This window comes from Oreochromis niloticus, linkage group LG3 (assembly GCF_001858045.2).
Source record: "Oreochromis niloticus isolate F11D_XX linkage group LG3, O_niloticus_UMD_NMBU, whole genome shotgun sequence".
NCBI lineage: Eukaryota > Metazoa > Chordata > Actinopteri > Cichliformes > Cichlidae > Oreochromis > Oreochromis niloticus.
Genome location: NC_031967.2, coordinates 85,428,966 through 85,445,223, shown reverse-complemented (window position 1 = coordinate 85,445,223; position 16,258 = coordinate 85,428,966). Strand labels below are relative to the sequence as shown.

Genomic DNA, 16,258 nt, shown 5'->3' with positions numbered 1-16,258 from the left:
GCTCACCGAGAAGGAGGCTCCCTGACAACAGAGAACAAGCCCTAAAACGCCTCTGCTCTCTCCGAAAGACTTTGGAAAAGAAACCAGAAATGAAAGATCACTGCATCCAATCCATGCAGAAAGCGTTGGATAACAATCCAGCTGACCAAGCCACTCGGTTCATTCCAGCACCAGACCTGCAGAACAGTACCTGGTTCTCAGGTCCACCCTTTCTGTACTCTGACACACACACAGAACCACACACTGGTCCTTTCACGCTCATCGAACCTGAAAAAGACAGAGAGATACGTCCAGAAATAAAAGTCATGAAAACTACTGTAGCAGAGCCACAGTTAGGGTCTGAGCGTTTCAAAAAGTACTCAAACTGGAGTACTGGACCACACTTTGCAGAGTCATAGCCAGACTCATTAATGTAGTTACATCCTTTGCACAAAAGACAAGTGGATAAAGGGGATGGAAAAGCTTCAGTGAGACACCAAATGTCCAAGAACTCACCCGAGCCAAAGTAGTCATCATTCGAGCTGTCCAACGAGACTATGTCTGCTGACAGTTTTATCAATGCATTAAGAAGGCTCTTCTCTATTCGGGGCCCAGCCAAGTTTCTGCGCTCAGACAGAGGTACCAATTTTGTGGGCGCTTGTAAGGAATTAGGGCTAGACTCAGGAAACAAAGCAGTAGGGAAGTACCTGCAAGGGAAAGGGTGTGTTTGGACATTCAACCCCCCTCATGCGTTGCACATGGGAGGCTCATGGGAGCGCCTTATTGGGGTCTCCAGGCGCATTCTGGATGCCATGTTGGTAAGAACTGAACAAACACGTCTTACTCATGAAGTGTTGTGCACCTTCATGGCCGAGGTGATGGCAATTATTAATGCAAGGCCTCTTGTCCCCATATCTACTGACCCTGACAGTCCTGCAGTACTCACTCCAGCAATGCTACTAACGCAGAAGATGAGTGCTGTGTCTGCTCCATTCGGGAACTTTTCATCAGGGCAGTTGTTTGGGAAACAATGGAAACACGTTCAACACCTTGCTGATACCTTTTGGAAAAGGTGGAAAGGAGAATATTTGTCCACCTTACAAAGTCGTGCAAAATGGACAGAGACTAGACCTAATGTCACACAAGGAGATGTGGTCCTGCTGAAGGACTCCCAAGCCAGCAGGAATGAATGGCCCATGGGACTAGTAGTAAAAACATTCCCCAGCAGCGACAAGAAGGTCCGAAAAGTGGAAGTGCGGACTGTAAAAGATGGGACTGTTAAAATGTTTCTCCAACCAGTTTCAGAGATTGTTGTTTTGCTTGCAGAGACTGAATGAATATTCTTCGATGCTAAATAATGTTTGAATATGTTGTATTGATGTTTATTGTGATATAATGTGTTATATCAAGCGGGGAGTGTTATGCCTTTTGGTCAAAAGTCAGTAGTTAGTGCATAGTCTGATTAAGTTACGTAACTAAGGTGATAAATAAGTTCAAAGTTAAGAAATATAAGTAATTCATGCTAAAAACAGTTAAGATGTGTGTGATTGAAATTTGCTCAGAGTGAGACGTCTTAGTCGCAAGCTATCTTTGTATTGTATGTGCGGAAATGGGAGCGAGGGAGCGCTCTGATCTTTTGCCTATCTTTGACGTTTTTTCTCCGTGAACGCTGTGAAAAGTGCTTCGGCAGTATTAAAACAGTGAATAAGTTCATGTACACGCTATAAGTGCCCTACACGCTTGTACCTTGGGAAACGTTCGTCTTTGTGAGTATTAATGTGTTCAGAAATGACTTTTATATGTGTTTACATGGAGTGAACTGTGATGCTAATGTAACGCACGTGTTAAGCTAGGCTAATCTTTATGTTTCTTCTATTAAGATGTGTATTAGCTAGCAATTTATTTTCACCTTTTGTATATTCCAGTTACAAATAAGAAATAGAAAGGAGAAGCCTTGAGAGAGGATAAGGCTTTAAAGGATCTTCATTAAAAGCAAGAAAAGCAAGCCTTGTGTGGAAGATCTCGTCTATTTTGTTCGCTGGCTGTCTAGCTTCACATGGTCACGTGTCGTGAGGGCAGCACAACGCCTGTTAATGAAATACAACCATTTCTGCTCTTTAATACCTAAACAATTCAACTGACTTTTAAAAGGATTATATGCTGAACAAAAAAATAAAAAAAATTGGCCAAGGAAAAAATCTACTTACTTTTTCTTTGTTCCAGTTTTAGTAACTTTGACACAGTAATATTTGATGCAATATTTATGCCTCTGATGAAATCTCTCAAGTGTTAGCTTTATTTTTATACCAAGATTGTTTACACAGAGTCAGTAATTGCAGAGAAATACTCAGTTTATTTTGGGCACTTCATTTTGGAGCAGGAAGTTCAGAAAACCTCTTTGGGGCTTCACAGGTTAAAGTGCAATTAAATTGTGGACATTCGTTTCTAGACCTTTTGTGAAAAGATAAAAGTATGAGTATTATTCTTTATGCAAACAGCTCTTGCAGGTTACCCTGCCCTTGATAATGATAATAATAATGATGATGGTAATAATAATAATAATAATAATAATAATAATAATAATGATAATAATAATAATCTTGCCTTTGAGCAGCTGTTACAATGTGCACCAGCTGTTGGTCTCTCTGGAGAGTACTGGACAAGGCTGGGTAACCATCGTTACCTGAGAGTTACAGTGCATGATAGCAATGAAGAGTGGGCGCTGCGTTCACCTGCTCTGACTGTAATGAAAACAGAGACATTTGACTGAAACGTGCAGAATGTGATTCATGTTGCACAGCAGTGGGACATTTGACATAAAGTCAGCACACTCAGTACAGATAGTGCAAGAACTATAATGATGCTGCCAGACGTCTGCCTTTGAACACGTCCCTGCATGTTTGTGTATATAAGTAAATGAATGCTCTACGTCATTTGAATCTTTGATTCTTGTTTCTGTTGCAGGTCTGTGACTGAACTTCTGGAAGGAGAAAAGTTGGTTTCATGCTCTGTAATTCTGCCTGTGTTCTCTTATCTCTCTCAGCTGATGGAGAGCTCAGATGATGACCCCGCTTACGTAGTCAAATTCAAGTCTACTGATCACTCCCTGCTGGTAACTGATGCCCTCAGGGGTCGGTGCGTTGGTGGTTCTTGGTGTCCGGGCTGGGCGCTCAGGTATGTACCAGCTCACTCCCGGTGACTGCTTGGCGGGGCCTGGTGCCTGTTGCTCGGTCAGGCCTCTTCCGGTGCAAAGGGGGCCCTCGGGCCTCCGGCCTCTGGGCCTGCGGCTCGGTTCACTCTGGCACAGCTGGCTGCCGGCAGAGCCGGCGGGCACGCCAGTGCAGCCCTCTCTGGCTTCTGCTCCATGGCTACTGGGTGACCCCTCATCTGGGGCTCTCCTCAGCTCTTCACAGGAGGGTGGCACGGATGCCCCTCCGGTGGTCCTCCTTGGGCTCTCGCACTCTGGGGCCTCTGGATGTCTGGAGCCTGGATCTCCTCCATGCCTGCTTCATGCCCTGGGGGATGGGGCTATGGCTCTCTACATTGTCTAGCAGACCGTTAAATGGGGAAACCTTTTGAATACAAGCGCGCTGATCCACACAGGTGTGCACACGGGTGTTCACTGTTCATAGACATAAACTACACCTTTATTGGCTGCTATTTCCAAGCACAATGTGCGCTGTCGGTCCTGCTTGCTACACAACAACATTCAACATTTAGTATTTATTGCTGTTTACACTTAGCTAGATTAACGTGATGGTGTTGTGTTTAGTATGTTGCTCTGTTTTTTTTTTTTGCTTGTTTTCTCTTCTTTTTCTCTCAACAGGTGATCCAGGAGATTTTTTTTCTCTCTTCTTTCTCTTTCTAAGTGCCCTTTCTCACTGTCCCTCTTCCCTTCTGTTTTTCTTTTACTTCATCTTTCTTTCTCCGTTTCCTATCCCTCAGTCATGTCTGTCCCATCTGTAACAACTGAAAATAAAATAAAATTAATAATAACAACAAAGGTTGATCAAATGGACCAATACGGCAAGGCCGTGATGATCCATTTCAGTTTTCAGTTTTCAGTTTTATTTGTCATATGCAAGTTAGCACAGGGTCAACATCGCAATGAAATGTGTTTGACGAGCAGCGGTCTCTCAGCAGCATGATACAGTAGGAAAAAATATAATAAAATATAATATAATAAAATAAAATAACAAATAGAAAAATAGTAAAGAACAAAATATTAGAGAGACATGGTAAAAGAGAAAAGATGACTAAATATATATGTATCTATAAATATAAATATATGTACACTAGTGATTAAATAAGAAAATCTTGAAAAGAAATATGACGGGAGGGCAGATGGGATATTGCACAGGAATGAGCAGCAGAAAATTACAGTGTTGCACTTTTTAAATATAAATATCAATAACAATAAAGTGAAGTGACCAGTGCAGATTCAACAGAGTACTTGGCAAAATAAATCCATTGGGTATCCTTGTTGGTCTTCAGACAACAATTCTAACGGCTAAAGAACCAAATGGGACAGGCAAAAAAAGATGTTCACTTGCTGTTGATCAAAGGTGCCTGTTATAATGTTATGTTGGTGGCTCTGGACTCTGAGGGGAACTTTGTTTGGAACAAACTAGATCAAATGTTAACGTCCTGGCAGAGGCAAAGAACTTTGATTTGATTTGATTAGATTCATGTTTCAGCTCAGATTGACAGAAATATTTGAACTGCTACTGTGTTAAAGGGAATACTGCTGTTAGAAAGCACCTGATTTGTTTCACATCTGCACACTGAATGTTGCACTTCGTTAGGTTGAAATTTTTAAATGTTGTCATTTTTTTTACTTAAATTTGTCAACCTTAGTTCAAACTGTATGATCAAAGACATTCTTCTGTAGTGTTTAACTGTAGGGACATCCTATGTGAAGATTCTCTGTCCTTATTTAGTGAGGATGTTTACTTCTACTTCTTTATGGCCTCACCTGTGTTTGTGTATGGGTAAACCGTTAGAGGAAGCTAAGTTATATACAGGGGTGAGGCGAGATGACCCTTTGTGATCAGCACGAAGTCACACAAAAACACACACTCAGTGCCTTAGTTTTATGACGCACACAGGGGGTGTTTGTGTGTGGTGATAAGTTTCTGAACTAGCAGGCCTGCTGAAGCACATACTGCAGTAGTATTAAAATAAGCACACAATACACTACTTTTGAATTGATGATTGAATGTTGCTGTAACAATGCCATTAATGGTGATTCAAAGTGTTCATGGTTACCCAGCAATAAAAATGATTGTACAGGTGTGACCGATCCACTTTCTAATGTGTGTGTAGCCCACACTGTGTGTCACGGTGTCACAGGTGAGTCTGTGTATCCAGGTTCTATGAGGAGAACAGGATATAGTGACTGACTCCAGCAGCTTAAAGTCTGACTCCATCCTCCATTTAAATAACTCACAGCAACAACTGAATAGCTTTGCCTTTGTGTAGCTGACACTTCATTTTAATGTCCTTCTATTCTGGTTCATCTGGTTTCAGTTTCTATAAACACACAGGTTTCATCAGTGACTCTATGACCTCAGTAATCTTTGCTGGGCCTTAATGCTCTGAACAAAGCTGCACATCACAAGACTAAATAGAAATGAATCAGTCTTTCATTTCTCACTGCTGTTTGACTTCAGCTGTCAATGTCCCACCGTAACCCATGGAAAGAATTACTGTCCATCCAGGCTCCTGAACATGAAGCTGATGAAGGTGGAGTATTGTGAGGGCTGATGGAGATGATGATGAGGAATCCAGGAGCAGTGAGTGGATGGCAGCATCACCATGAAGGATCAGTGTGAGAATACATCATCATCCACAAAGAAAACCAGTCTGAATGTCTGACACTCTTGTTAGTTATTCACTAGTACATTGAATACTAAACTGTGTAAACCAGGGGCATGAAACATATGGCCAAATCCAGCCCTTGAGATAATTTCATGTGTTAATTATTGATGAATTTTCAGCAACAGCAACTGCAGTTTATGGATTCTAAGCTTACCTCATGCTCCGGTTCTGAGTAATGTAAACAAAGATAAAACAAGAAATGGGCAAAGAGAACAGCAAGCGAGGGAAGGCACTTGCTATTATTCATGATGGATCAATTAAAGGCACTGAAAAGCTGTACATCAATACCAGTTAGAAAAAGTTGTTGTTCATGCTTGAGCTGCTGACGGCCCCAGCATGAAATTTCAGGTTTTTTCTTTTTGAAAAAATCTGAAATCTTAAAGAAAGACTTCTTGGATTTACTTCAGAACTTTAAGAACTACAAGGTAGAACTTCAAATATCTGGACCAATTCCAGCAACGCCCTCAGATGAAGAATATAGCAGGATGAAATCGTTCAGCAGGTTTCCTAAACCTGTCTGTGCTGAAAGGTCAATTCGATTTCTAAATAATTTTAAGATTTTTTTGTGAAAGGAAGCACCTGTTTACAAGAAATGAACGTAACATTAATAAGTCAGAGGCTTTATCTTCTGAACTTGTTGTCTAATGTGAACTCATCGCCCTGTTCTCAAATTGAGATGAAGACGTCAGAATCAGCTCGTATGGTATCAGCTGAGACACACAATGGACGCCAACCAGTTTGATCACACAGAGACCATGACATGCTTGCACCCTTCAGTGATCTCTCTAAGTCCACCAGAGACAATTCAGCCAACCTAAAAACAACGGCGCCTGACAACTTTCAAAAGAAAAACAGTTTCAGCAACTTTGTGCAGAAAAACATCAGTTGACATAGCTCAAACAGCTGAGTTACTATGTCAACCCCCAACAACTTCAATTCCAGCAGCGACTACAGCGACTACAGCTAAGTATGCAGATTCAACTCTGTGCACAAACTCACCAGTTGATGCCTGTACACCTTCATCATCATCATCCTCATCAGTAATCATATCACCATTTAAGTTGTTCCCCGAACCCCTTCAAACCCAAATAAAAAAAGGGATTCGTCTGACACCAAAAGTGGGACCACACCCACCTACTAATTATAAACAATATGGCTCTCTGTTAGATTTGTATTGTTTATTGCCATTTATGCTTAGAGATATTTACTCATATATGCTTAGAAGTATATAAGTAGGTGTAGATTGGTAGAGGTTTGATCCTTAATAGTCTGCAAGCTTTGTGTGCATTCCAGGGCTCTCTGACTTTCACACCCACATTTTAGGAGCATGGGAGAGGTCGTACCTTGTCTTGTTGTTTTATGGTAGGATAAACGTATCTATATCTGTTTTAGTCTAAGTGCCTTTTGGTTAGATGGACGGCTCTGGGGAGTCTTCCTGGGGTCACAGTTTGACCCCCACACACAGATACACACATACACACACACACACACACACACACAAGGTATTCTTTGTTCACAGGTATACCTATAAGATGTCATATGTTAATGAACCTATGCATATTCATGTAACCACAATAAAAGAGCAGTGTTACGGGGGAACGGACGAGAGCAACTGGGGTCAAGCGAAGGAACGGCGCCTGTCCAGTTCTCTCCCGTGCACGTGAGACATTAAGAATGTTGCCTACTCGTGTCTTGCTTGCTGTGTAATCACATTGCCTTCAACGTTCCAGCGAATAGGTTCAAGCTACAAACCTATCACTCTCCACTCCACCTAACCGTGTCTGATATCTGATGTCGACCGGACACCGTTACCAGATTACATCTTTTCTAACCTAAATGTGTCCGGTCACTCTCATTCATATTCTGAAAGTAAAACACCAGTTATTATAAGCAATAGATCCTTACACACTAAAAGTACAGGGTGGGCCATTTATATGGATACACCGTAATAAAATGGGAATGGTTGGTGATATTAAAGTCCTGTTTGTGGCACATTAGTATATGTGAGGGGGCAAACTCCTCAAGATGGGTGGTGACCATGGTGCCCATTTAGAAGTCAGCCATCTTGGATACAACTTTTGTTTTTTCAGTAGGAAGAGGGCCATGTGACACATCAAACTTATTGGTAATGTCACAAGAAAAACAATGGTGTGCTTGGTTTCAACCTAACTTTATTCTTTCATGAGTTATTTACAAGTTTCTCTTTGTTCACAGCCATTGACATGTCGAAGAGGTTAACACGTGAGGAGTGGATCGAAATTGTGTTGATATCTGGTGAACGCAGTAACAGGGTCACTGCAGCAGATTTCAATGCAAGACACCCTACGAGACCACCCATCTCCCATGCTACAGTTAGCAAACTGCTTGCTAAGTTTCGTGAAACTGGTTCAGTGTTGGATTTGCCAAAATGTGGACGCAAGAAAACTGTCACTAATGAAGAAACATCAGTGGCTGTCCTAGCTTCACTCAGCAAGAGCCCACAGCGTAGCACTCACCGCATGTCACTGGAGAGTGGCATTAGTCGAACATCCCTTCGGTGGATATTAGCTACTCACAAATGGCACCCTTACAAACTCCAGCTACTGCAGCATCTCAATGAGGATGACCCAGATCAGCGCACAGAATTTGCAGAATGGGCAAAACAAAAATTGGAACAGGACTCTCAGTTCACGCAGAATATTTTGTTCAGTGATGAGGCAAACTTTTATGTGAATGGTGAAGTTAACAAACAAAACCACCGCTATTGGTCTGACACTAACCCACATTGGATGGATCCCTCCAAGACTGTTGGAACAACAAAAGTGATGGTTTGGTGTGGTATATGGGGTACATGTATGTAGATAACAACCTGGACCTCAATACCAACAAGACAAAAGAACTGGTACTTGATTTCAGAAGGAGGAAGTCTGAGCTGCAGCCTGTCAGCATCAACGGGGAGTGTGTGGAAAGGGTCTCCAGTTTTAAGTTTCTGGGTGTGCACATAGACACAGACCTCCAATGGAGCTCTAACACCGCTGTGGTTTTAAAGAAGGCCAAACAGCGCCTCCACTTTCTGAGAATCCTCAGAAAAATGGACCTGAAGAAGGAGCTGCTGACCGTCTTCTACCACTGCTCCATTGAAAGTGTGCTGACATATTGCATCAGTGTGTGGTTCTCCAGCTGCACCACAGCACAGAGAAAGGCACTCCAGAGGGTCATCAATATGGCCCAAAAATCATTGGACATCCTCTTCCCTCCCTGAACGACCTGTACAGCACTCGCTGTCTCAAGAGGGCATGCAGCATCCTACGGGACTGCACACACCCAGGACACGGGGTGTTTAAGCTGCTGCCGTCTGGCAGGAGGTTCAGGCTGCTGAGGTCCCGAACAAATAGGCTCAAGGACAGCTTTTACAACAGGGCAATAGCCCTGATCAATGCAAATAGCTGACCTGACTGGCTACCTACCTGGACTTTTTTTTTGGGGGGGGGGTAACAACGGTTAAAAACAGTAATAATAATAATATTTATATTTATAACAAGGTGCAATAATAATTAATGTGCAATAATAACAGTGTGCAATACAAATACACTTATTCTTCTCTTCTCTATTATACTGTGTTGTGTTGTTTGTGTCGTATCGTGTCGTGTTGTGTTACATGTAGTGCCGACGTAGGACAGTTTTCCAATTTCATTGTACTATTGTACTATGTATGACTGTGCAATGACAATAATAAAGAGTTATCTTAAGTTATCTGAGTTACAACGATAGTGGGTCCATTCTTCATCAATGGAAACCTCAAGGCCACTGGATATTTGAAATTGCTACATGATGATGTGTTTCCCTCTTTATGCACTGAAGCTGGCACGTTCCCTGAGTTTTTCCAGCAAGATGGTGCACCACCACATTATGGGTGCCAGGTCCGAGCATTCCTAGATGAACAGTTTCCTGGAAAGTGGATTGGTCATCGTGGGCCAGTTGAATGGCCCCCAAGGTCTCCCGATCTGACCCCCTTAGACTTTTATCTTTGGGGTCATCTGAAGGCAATTGTCTATGGTGTGAAGATACGAGATGTGCAGCACCTGAAACTACGGATACTGGATGCCTGTGCTGGCATTTCTCCTGCGGTGTTGCTATCAGTGTGTGAAGAGTGGGAGAAGAGGGTTGCATAATTGTGGGCGACCGTGGCTCAGGGGGTTGGGAAGCGCACCTGTAACCGGAAGGTCGCCGGTTCGATCCCCGGCCTTTCTGTTACATTGCCGTAACTGATATTACATTATCTGATCATTTCTGCATTTCATTTGATAGCACCATCTTAGCAAAAATATCTAATCAGAGTATGAGCACTGTTAAAAAAAAACGCTTTCTTAAAGAAAACTCAGCTGAAAACTTTAAACTGATGTACACTTCTGCGTTATTAGAATCACCAACATCCACTAACACACATTCAGTAAACAAACAGAGATGATTTTCTATCCAAAATCTCAGACTTGATGGATAAGATTGCACCATTTAAGGCTAAAACTGTCTCTAGTAAAAAGAAGTCTCCGTGGAGAAGTGATCCACTGGTATGTAATGAAAAAAGAGAGTGCCGGCGCGCTGAGAGAAAATGGCGGCAAACTCGACTCCAGGTTCATTGCGTGATATATAAAGAGAGGCTGAATAAGTATCAACTACCCTGAAGGATGCAAGGGAATCATTCTTCTCTGAGATTATTCACAGAAACTCCGGGACCACATAAAAGTAATAACAAGGTCAGCCTTCTATCACCTGAGGAACATTTCTAGGATTAAAGGACTGATGACACAAGGAGACCTAGAAAACTCATCCATGCATTTATCTCTAGCTGCCTTTATTACTGTAACAGAATCTTCACAGGTTTACCTAAAAAATCATTTAGACAACTGCAGCTGATCCAGAACGCTGCTGCTCGTGTTCTCACTAGAACCAAGAAAATAAAGCACATTACCCCAATTCTAAAGTAATGACACTGGCTCCCTGTAGCTCAGAGAATAGACTTTAAGGTGCTTTTATTAGTTTATAAATCCTTGAATGGGTTAGCACCAGAGTACATTAGAGATCTGGTATCATTGTACAAACCATCTAGATCAGTTAGGTCCTCCAGCTCTGTTTTACTGGTTGTCCCTAGAACCAGAACTAAACATGGAGAAGCAGCTTTTAGTTTCTATGCTCCTCACATCTGGAAAACACTATTGGGAGAATGCAAAGCTGCAGAGACACTGAAATCTTTTAAGTCTAAAATGAAAACTTACTTATTTAGACTTCCTTATGAGTACTTGATCCTATTATGGCTTTCTACTTGCTTGTTTTTAATTTTCATACAAATTATTGTCTTGATTATTGTTTTAATGTTTTTTTGTAAATGTTTTCTTGTATTTTAACCTCATTCCTGACATGCTTGCATCTAAATACACCTGACCGTTTATCTATGTGCCTGGCCTCTACCATTACACTTGCTGTCTAGGCAAGGCAAGGCAAGTCAATTTTATTTGTACAGCACACTTTCAGCACAAGGCAATTCAAGGTGCTTTACATGATTAAATTTAAATACACCTAAAATAGAACATAAAGCACTTTAAAGGTGATATCTGATATTGGAGACCACAAAACTGAGTGCAGATATATAGGAGAAGCTGAGAGTGGAATTGATAAAATTAGGAGCTGGCTAAAGTGATACCCTTTTTTATTTTCACCCATTTTTCAGTGTGGAGGACAAAAGGTTTCAAACTTGTCCAGGTCTTAAACCTCACGTGTGTTCTTCTTAAAAGCAGTAAATAGATAAAAAAAAAGGCTTTTACGAAAACACTGAATAAAAACAGCTGCCTTAAAAAAGATCAAATGTGCATTTGTATATAAACTATATACAAAGTGTGTTTGAATGGCAGAGATGCAAAAATGTGTGCACGTAGCACAGAGCCATGGCTTGGTGTCTCAATGAGTCTCACAGACCTGAATGTGCTCTTGAAGCCATTTATAATTATAACATATAATTTTTAACTCGTTTGATCTGCTCCTTATCAAGGGCAACCAGACGTAGAAGGTTTTGAACTTTTAACTATATTTTCTTAAGTTTTACAACTTTTGTTACTGTTAAAAACCTCCTTTTGGCCATTCATACTATACAAAGTAATTAGACATGTGTGGTATCTACAGAAATATCAGAATCTCAGCTAAAAGTTCACAAAACCATCTCAACAACCACCAAACAGCTAAAACAGCAAGTAAACAGATTACACAAAAAAGATGTAAACACAAAGTGCAGATCCCCCTGATCATCTGTATTTCAAATGTGAAGTGTAGTTTTGGACGTTCATTTAGTGCTGGTTGGACAGTAATGAAACCTGCATTCTCAGAATCTGTGAGAAGTCTGCTTTGGATTCAGCTCTGCAAACTCATCACTATTTTCACCATCAAGTTTCTACTTGGACAATAACAAAAGAGCAAGTAGCTCCCCAGGAACTACTTCCCCTTTTAGAACTTTTCAACTTAAGAGTATGTTGGACTTCAGAAGACCTCCACATCTCCTCTTATTAGAGGACTGCCTTAATATTAATCTGCTAATTACGTCAGTTGATGAAAAAACAATGCTTGATCTCACCTGAGAGTTTCCAGTGTACAGTGTGGACTCTTCAGTCCTTCAGACAGAAGCTTCACGCCTGAATCCTTCAGGTTAATGTTACTCAGGTCCAGCTCTCTCAGATTAGAGGTCTGAGAGCTGAGACCTGAGGCCAGAGCTTCACAGCTTCTCTCTGACAGGTCACAGTGATTCAGTCTGAAAAATAACAGATAAACAATTACAAAAATAAAACACTTATGTTGAAGTGTAATGAGATACTATTATATTTAGAAATATTTAATCTTGTTTTTGTCAGGAAACTGAGCACTGATGCAGAGCAACATGTGGAGAGAATCAGAGGAGAAGAAGTGAAGAGAGAACAGCAATAAAAGAGCACTGAATTGTTCAGTGTGCTTTTGGTATCAACAAAATGTGTCAAATTTCTTTATTTTGTATTCATTTTAGTAGAATTGATAATTACCACTTAGATAACAACCACATGCCAGGTCTAGATGGCACTTTGGTAACAGTAACACCCAGAAATATTTCAGAAATGTGGACAATTTCTGCTCCAATGTATTCAGTATTGAACAAACTGAGTACCGATGATCACTTAATATTTTTTTAGATTTTATTGAGTTGTTCCCACCTGATCTGTGTTAACTAGAATAACCATTTAAAAACTAAAGCTATGATCACATATTTACTTACATAGCTTTGTTTGAGGCTTTGACCACTGGCAGCAGCCTCAGAAGAGCCTTTTTAAAGGCTCATGTTCTCACTTAGATCATTTATTTCTACTTACATTTCTTCCTGAGAAAAATGGGGATTACTTTGAAAACAGGAACTATTTTCCCCAATAAGCAGCCCTGGATTAGTAAATTGCTCAAACATGTTCTCAGTCAGAAGAAGCTGTCTTGTTATGAGGGAGAGAAGAAAAAGCTTGAGGCACATAAACTTGTTGAAAGAGAGATAAAGCAGCTAAAATCAGGTGTAAAAGTAAAGCAGAGGATGAGCTGAATAAAGGACACTCAAGGCTGGGTTGGAAAGGAATGAAGTCCATGGTGGGGATGCAGAACAAGGACCAAAGATGAATGTGATGCTGAATCAGCAGAAGACTTGGACTCATTTCATTCCAGCTTTGATATCATTGATTTCAATGAAGAGCTTTGTGATTTTAGGAAAGGGCTGGTAGCTCTGAGAGTCCCACTGATGAGGTGTCTGTGAAGGATCTCTGTCATCTAAAGAGCTTAGAAAAAAAGGCATCTGGACTTCTTTAATTTTCTTGAAGACGTTTCATCTCTCATCTGAGAAGCTTCTTTATTTCTAGGGTCAAATGGTGGAGAGTCCGAGATTTAATCCCCGTGGGAGAGTCCGCCAAAGGGGTCATGAACCCCCTGTTGACCCTCTACCTAATCACATGAGCCAAGGTGTGAAAAGGGGTGTAGGTCACAATCAGCCAAGGTTGCGGAGAGCTCATTGTGAAACCTAGCCCCACCCAATCATGTGATTTCTTGAGGTTAACCTCTGTACAAACAGACTTCAGCCATATGAGAGTGAGTGTGAGTGAATGAGAGCACACACAGGACACTCTGATCTCTGAATGTGTGTGACTCAGTGAAAAAGAGGATTGTACTGGATATACTGTGATTGACAAACAGAGTTTAAAGAGAAAGGTGTTTGGATTAAAATGGATTATGCTAAAGTGAACGTGCTAATGAAACCTGGACTGACTGAAATGTGAAGTGAAGATTATTCAGATGTGAAAGAGAGAGAGGGGGTGATAATAGGGTGAAGCTGAAGATCAGTGAAGGGCATGTAAACACCTGATTGGCTGAGTAGATATCTGACCGACAGTTTCAAAGTTTTCCCTGTGCATTATAACTTTAAAAAGGTGTGACATTTATCAAGGAATCCTGCTTTCCGGATTATTTCCATGAACACTGAGCTGGAACACATCTACAGTGCTGGAAATGCCCATCTCACCACCAATCTCTTTGTGTACGTTCACTTTTTAACCCTTTGTGAAACAATAAAGGTGTAAAACTGAGTATTAAACTATGTTAGTGCAAACACCTCTAATAGGTTGGTTTAGTCTTTCCAAGTCATAACTTCCCTTGGAGTCTGCGGTCCAGGCTCCTAAAACCATCCTAGTTTAACAAGCACTACAATCTAGAGGAGAGCTCCACTAACAGGTGTGACTGATAAGATCTGACCTGCAAGGATACTCAGGTTTATTTCTATCAGGACAAGCAGTGAAGACATGGACATCAAGTCTGTCAGGCTGCCCGAGTCCCCTCACCCACATCAGCTCAGAACTCTGCATTATCTACTGAGTCAGACTCAGAGGATCAGGGATCAGAAGTTCTAAAAAGAGCAGAACTAGACTTCCTGTATAGAGGTCTATTGGCCTACTGGTCCACAGTGTCAGCACAACTTTCACATCATATTCATCTCAGCACAACTTAAACATGGTGACTGACCTCAGAGTTTCAAATCGACATCGTGGATTCTCCAGAAGAACACACAGCTGTTTCACTCCTGAATCCTGCAGGTTGTTGTAGGTTCCACTCAGGTCCAGCACTCTGGGATATGAGGGGTTAGACTTCAGTGCTGCTGCCAGACAATCAAAGCTGATCTCTGACAAACCACAGTCCTTCAATCTGTGCAAAAAATGAAAGATGTAAGTTTACTAGACAAAGTGTGTGCTTGAAATCATTCAGTGTTTCACACTCTCTTCAGAGCTTAAGAAAGTTCAGAATGTAGAATCTTAGAAAACGGAAACTCCAAACAGCAGAAGCCAACAGGAAGCAGCTTCAAACAACCAAGAGAAAAAAAATGACTTTTTCACATTAAAGTCGTACAATTATAATAAAAACATGAAAAGTTGTCAAGTTTTGCTGTGTGAAATAAAAAAAAACACTGAACAGGAATCCTCAGAGTGCAAAACAAAACAAACTTCCAGTTCAGGTGGCCGACAGTGGGACTGTGGTGAAGCCTCTACACCAGGGGTCAGCAACCTTTAAGACCCAAAGAGCCATTTGGACCCGGCTTCCACGCAAAAGAGAACACTGTGAGCCGCAAATACTTTTTGACATCTAAAATGAAGATAACACTGTATATATTGCTTTTTTTTTTAAAACTTTATGCTTTGTGTGAACAACTAAGGTGTGTTCCTTATGAAATCCATAAAGTGCTAGAGAAAATTACATTTTATTCATGTAATTAACACATTTTGAACTCTTAAAGAAATATAACAAAAGGAAAGACACCCAGCTGAACTAAAATGATCCATTTTAAAAAATAACTTTGGAATGACTTTAAACTTTAAAATGACTTTTAAAAAATAATTGGAAAAAAAGCACTATGCTGCTAAAAAATGAAAAATAGATATTTGCAAAATTCTGCCTAAATATGTATTTTACCAGGTTAATGTGTGTGGCGGGGTGTGGTCTGCAGCACCGCTGCAGGGGAGGCAGACGCACCTGAGAGGCACCCGCAATCACACCTGTGCTATCTGTGCTGTTGTGTTGGTGTGTGTCGGGCTGTGAGCTGCAAAGCTACAGCCGGCTGTATGCGTACAGCAACCATGTGCGAAAAGTGGTCAATAAAGAGATGCTGAAAAACATGTATGTTTACAATGGGACTTCTGCTCCTGAACCTCTCCGCACAGCGTCTGCAAATCGGGGCTGTACGAAGTCACTTTCATCTTCACGCAGGACTGTAAGCTGTCATCTGTGAGGTGTGAGCGGTGTTTGTTTTTAACATAGTTCATGGTGGAGAATAGCTGCTGACATAATGAGGATCCGAAGATGCATAACTGGCCTACCTGGGGTTGAAAGT

The 16,258-nt window shown here is 41.2% G+C and overlaps 1 protein-coding gene across 1 annotated transcript in view; it reads right to left on the bottom strand.

Annotated features, from left to right (window-relative positions):
* LOC109199520 (NLR family CARD domain-containing protein 3-like) overlaps positions 1-16,258 on the bottom strand; it is an 87,469-nt gene that overhangs the window by 37,974 nt on the left and 33,237 nt on the right. Inside the window, exon 7 of the mRNA XM_025905275.1 lies at positions 12,458-12,631. Within this exon, the coding sequence (XP_025761060.1) occupies positions 12,458-12,631 (174 nt within the window). The remainder of the gene's footprint in view (positions 1-12,457; positions 12,632-16,258) is intronic.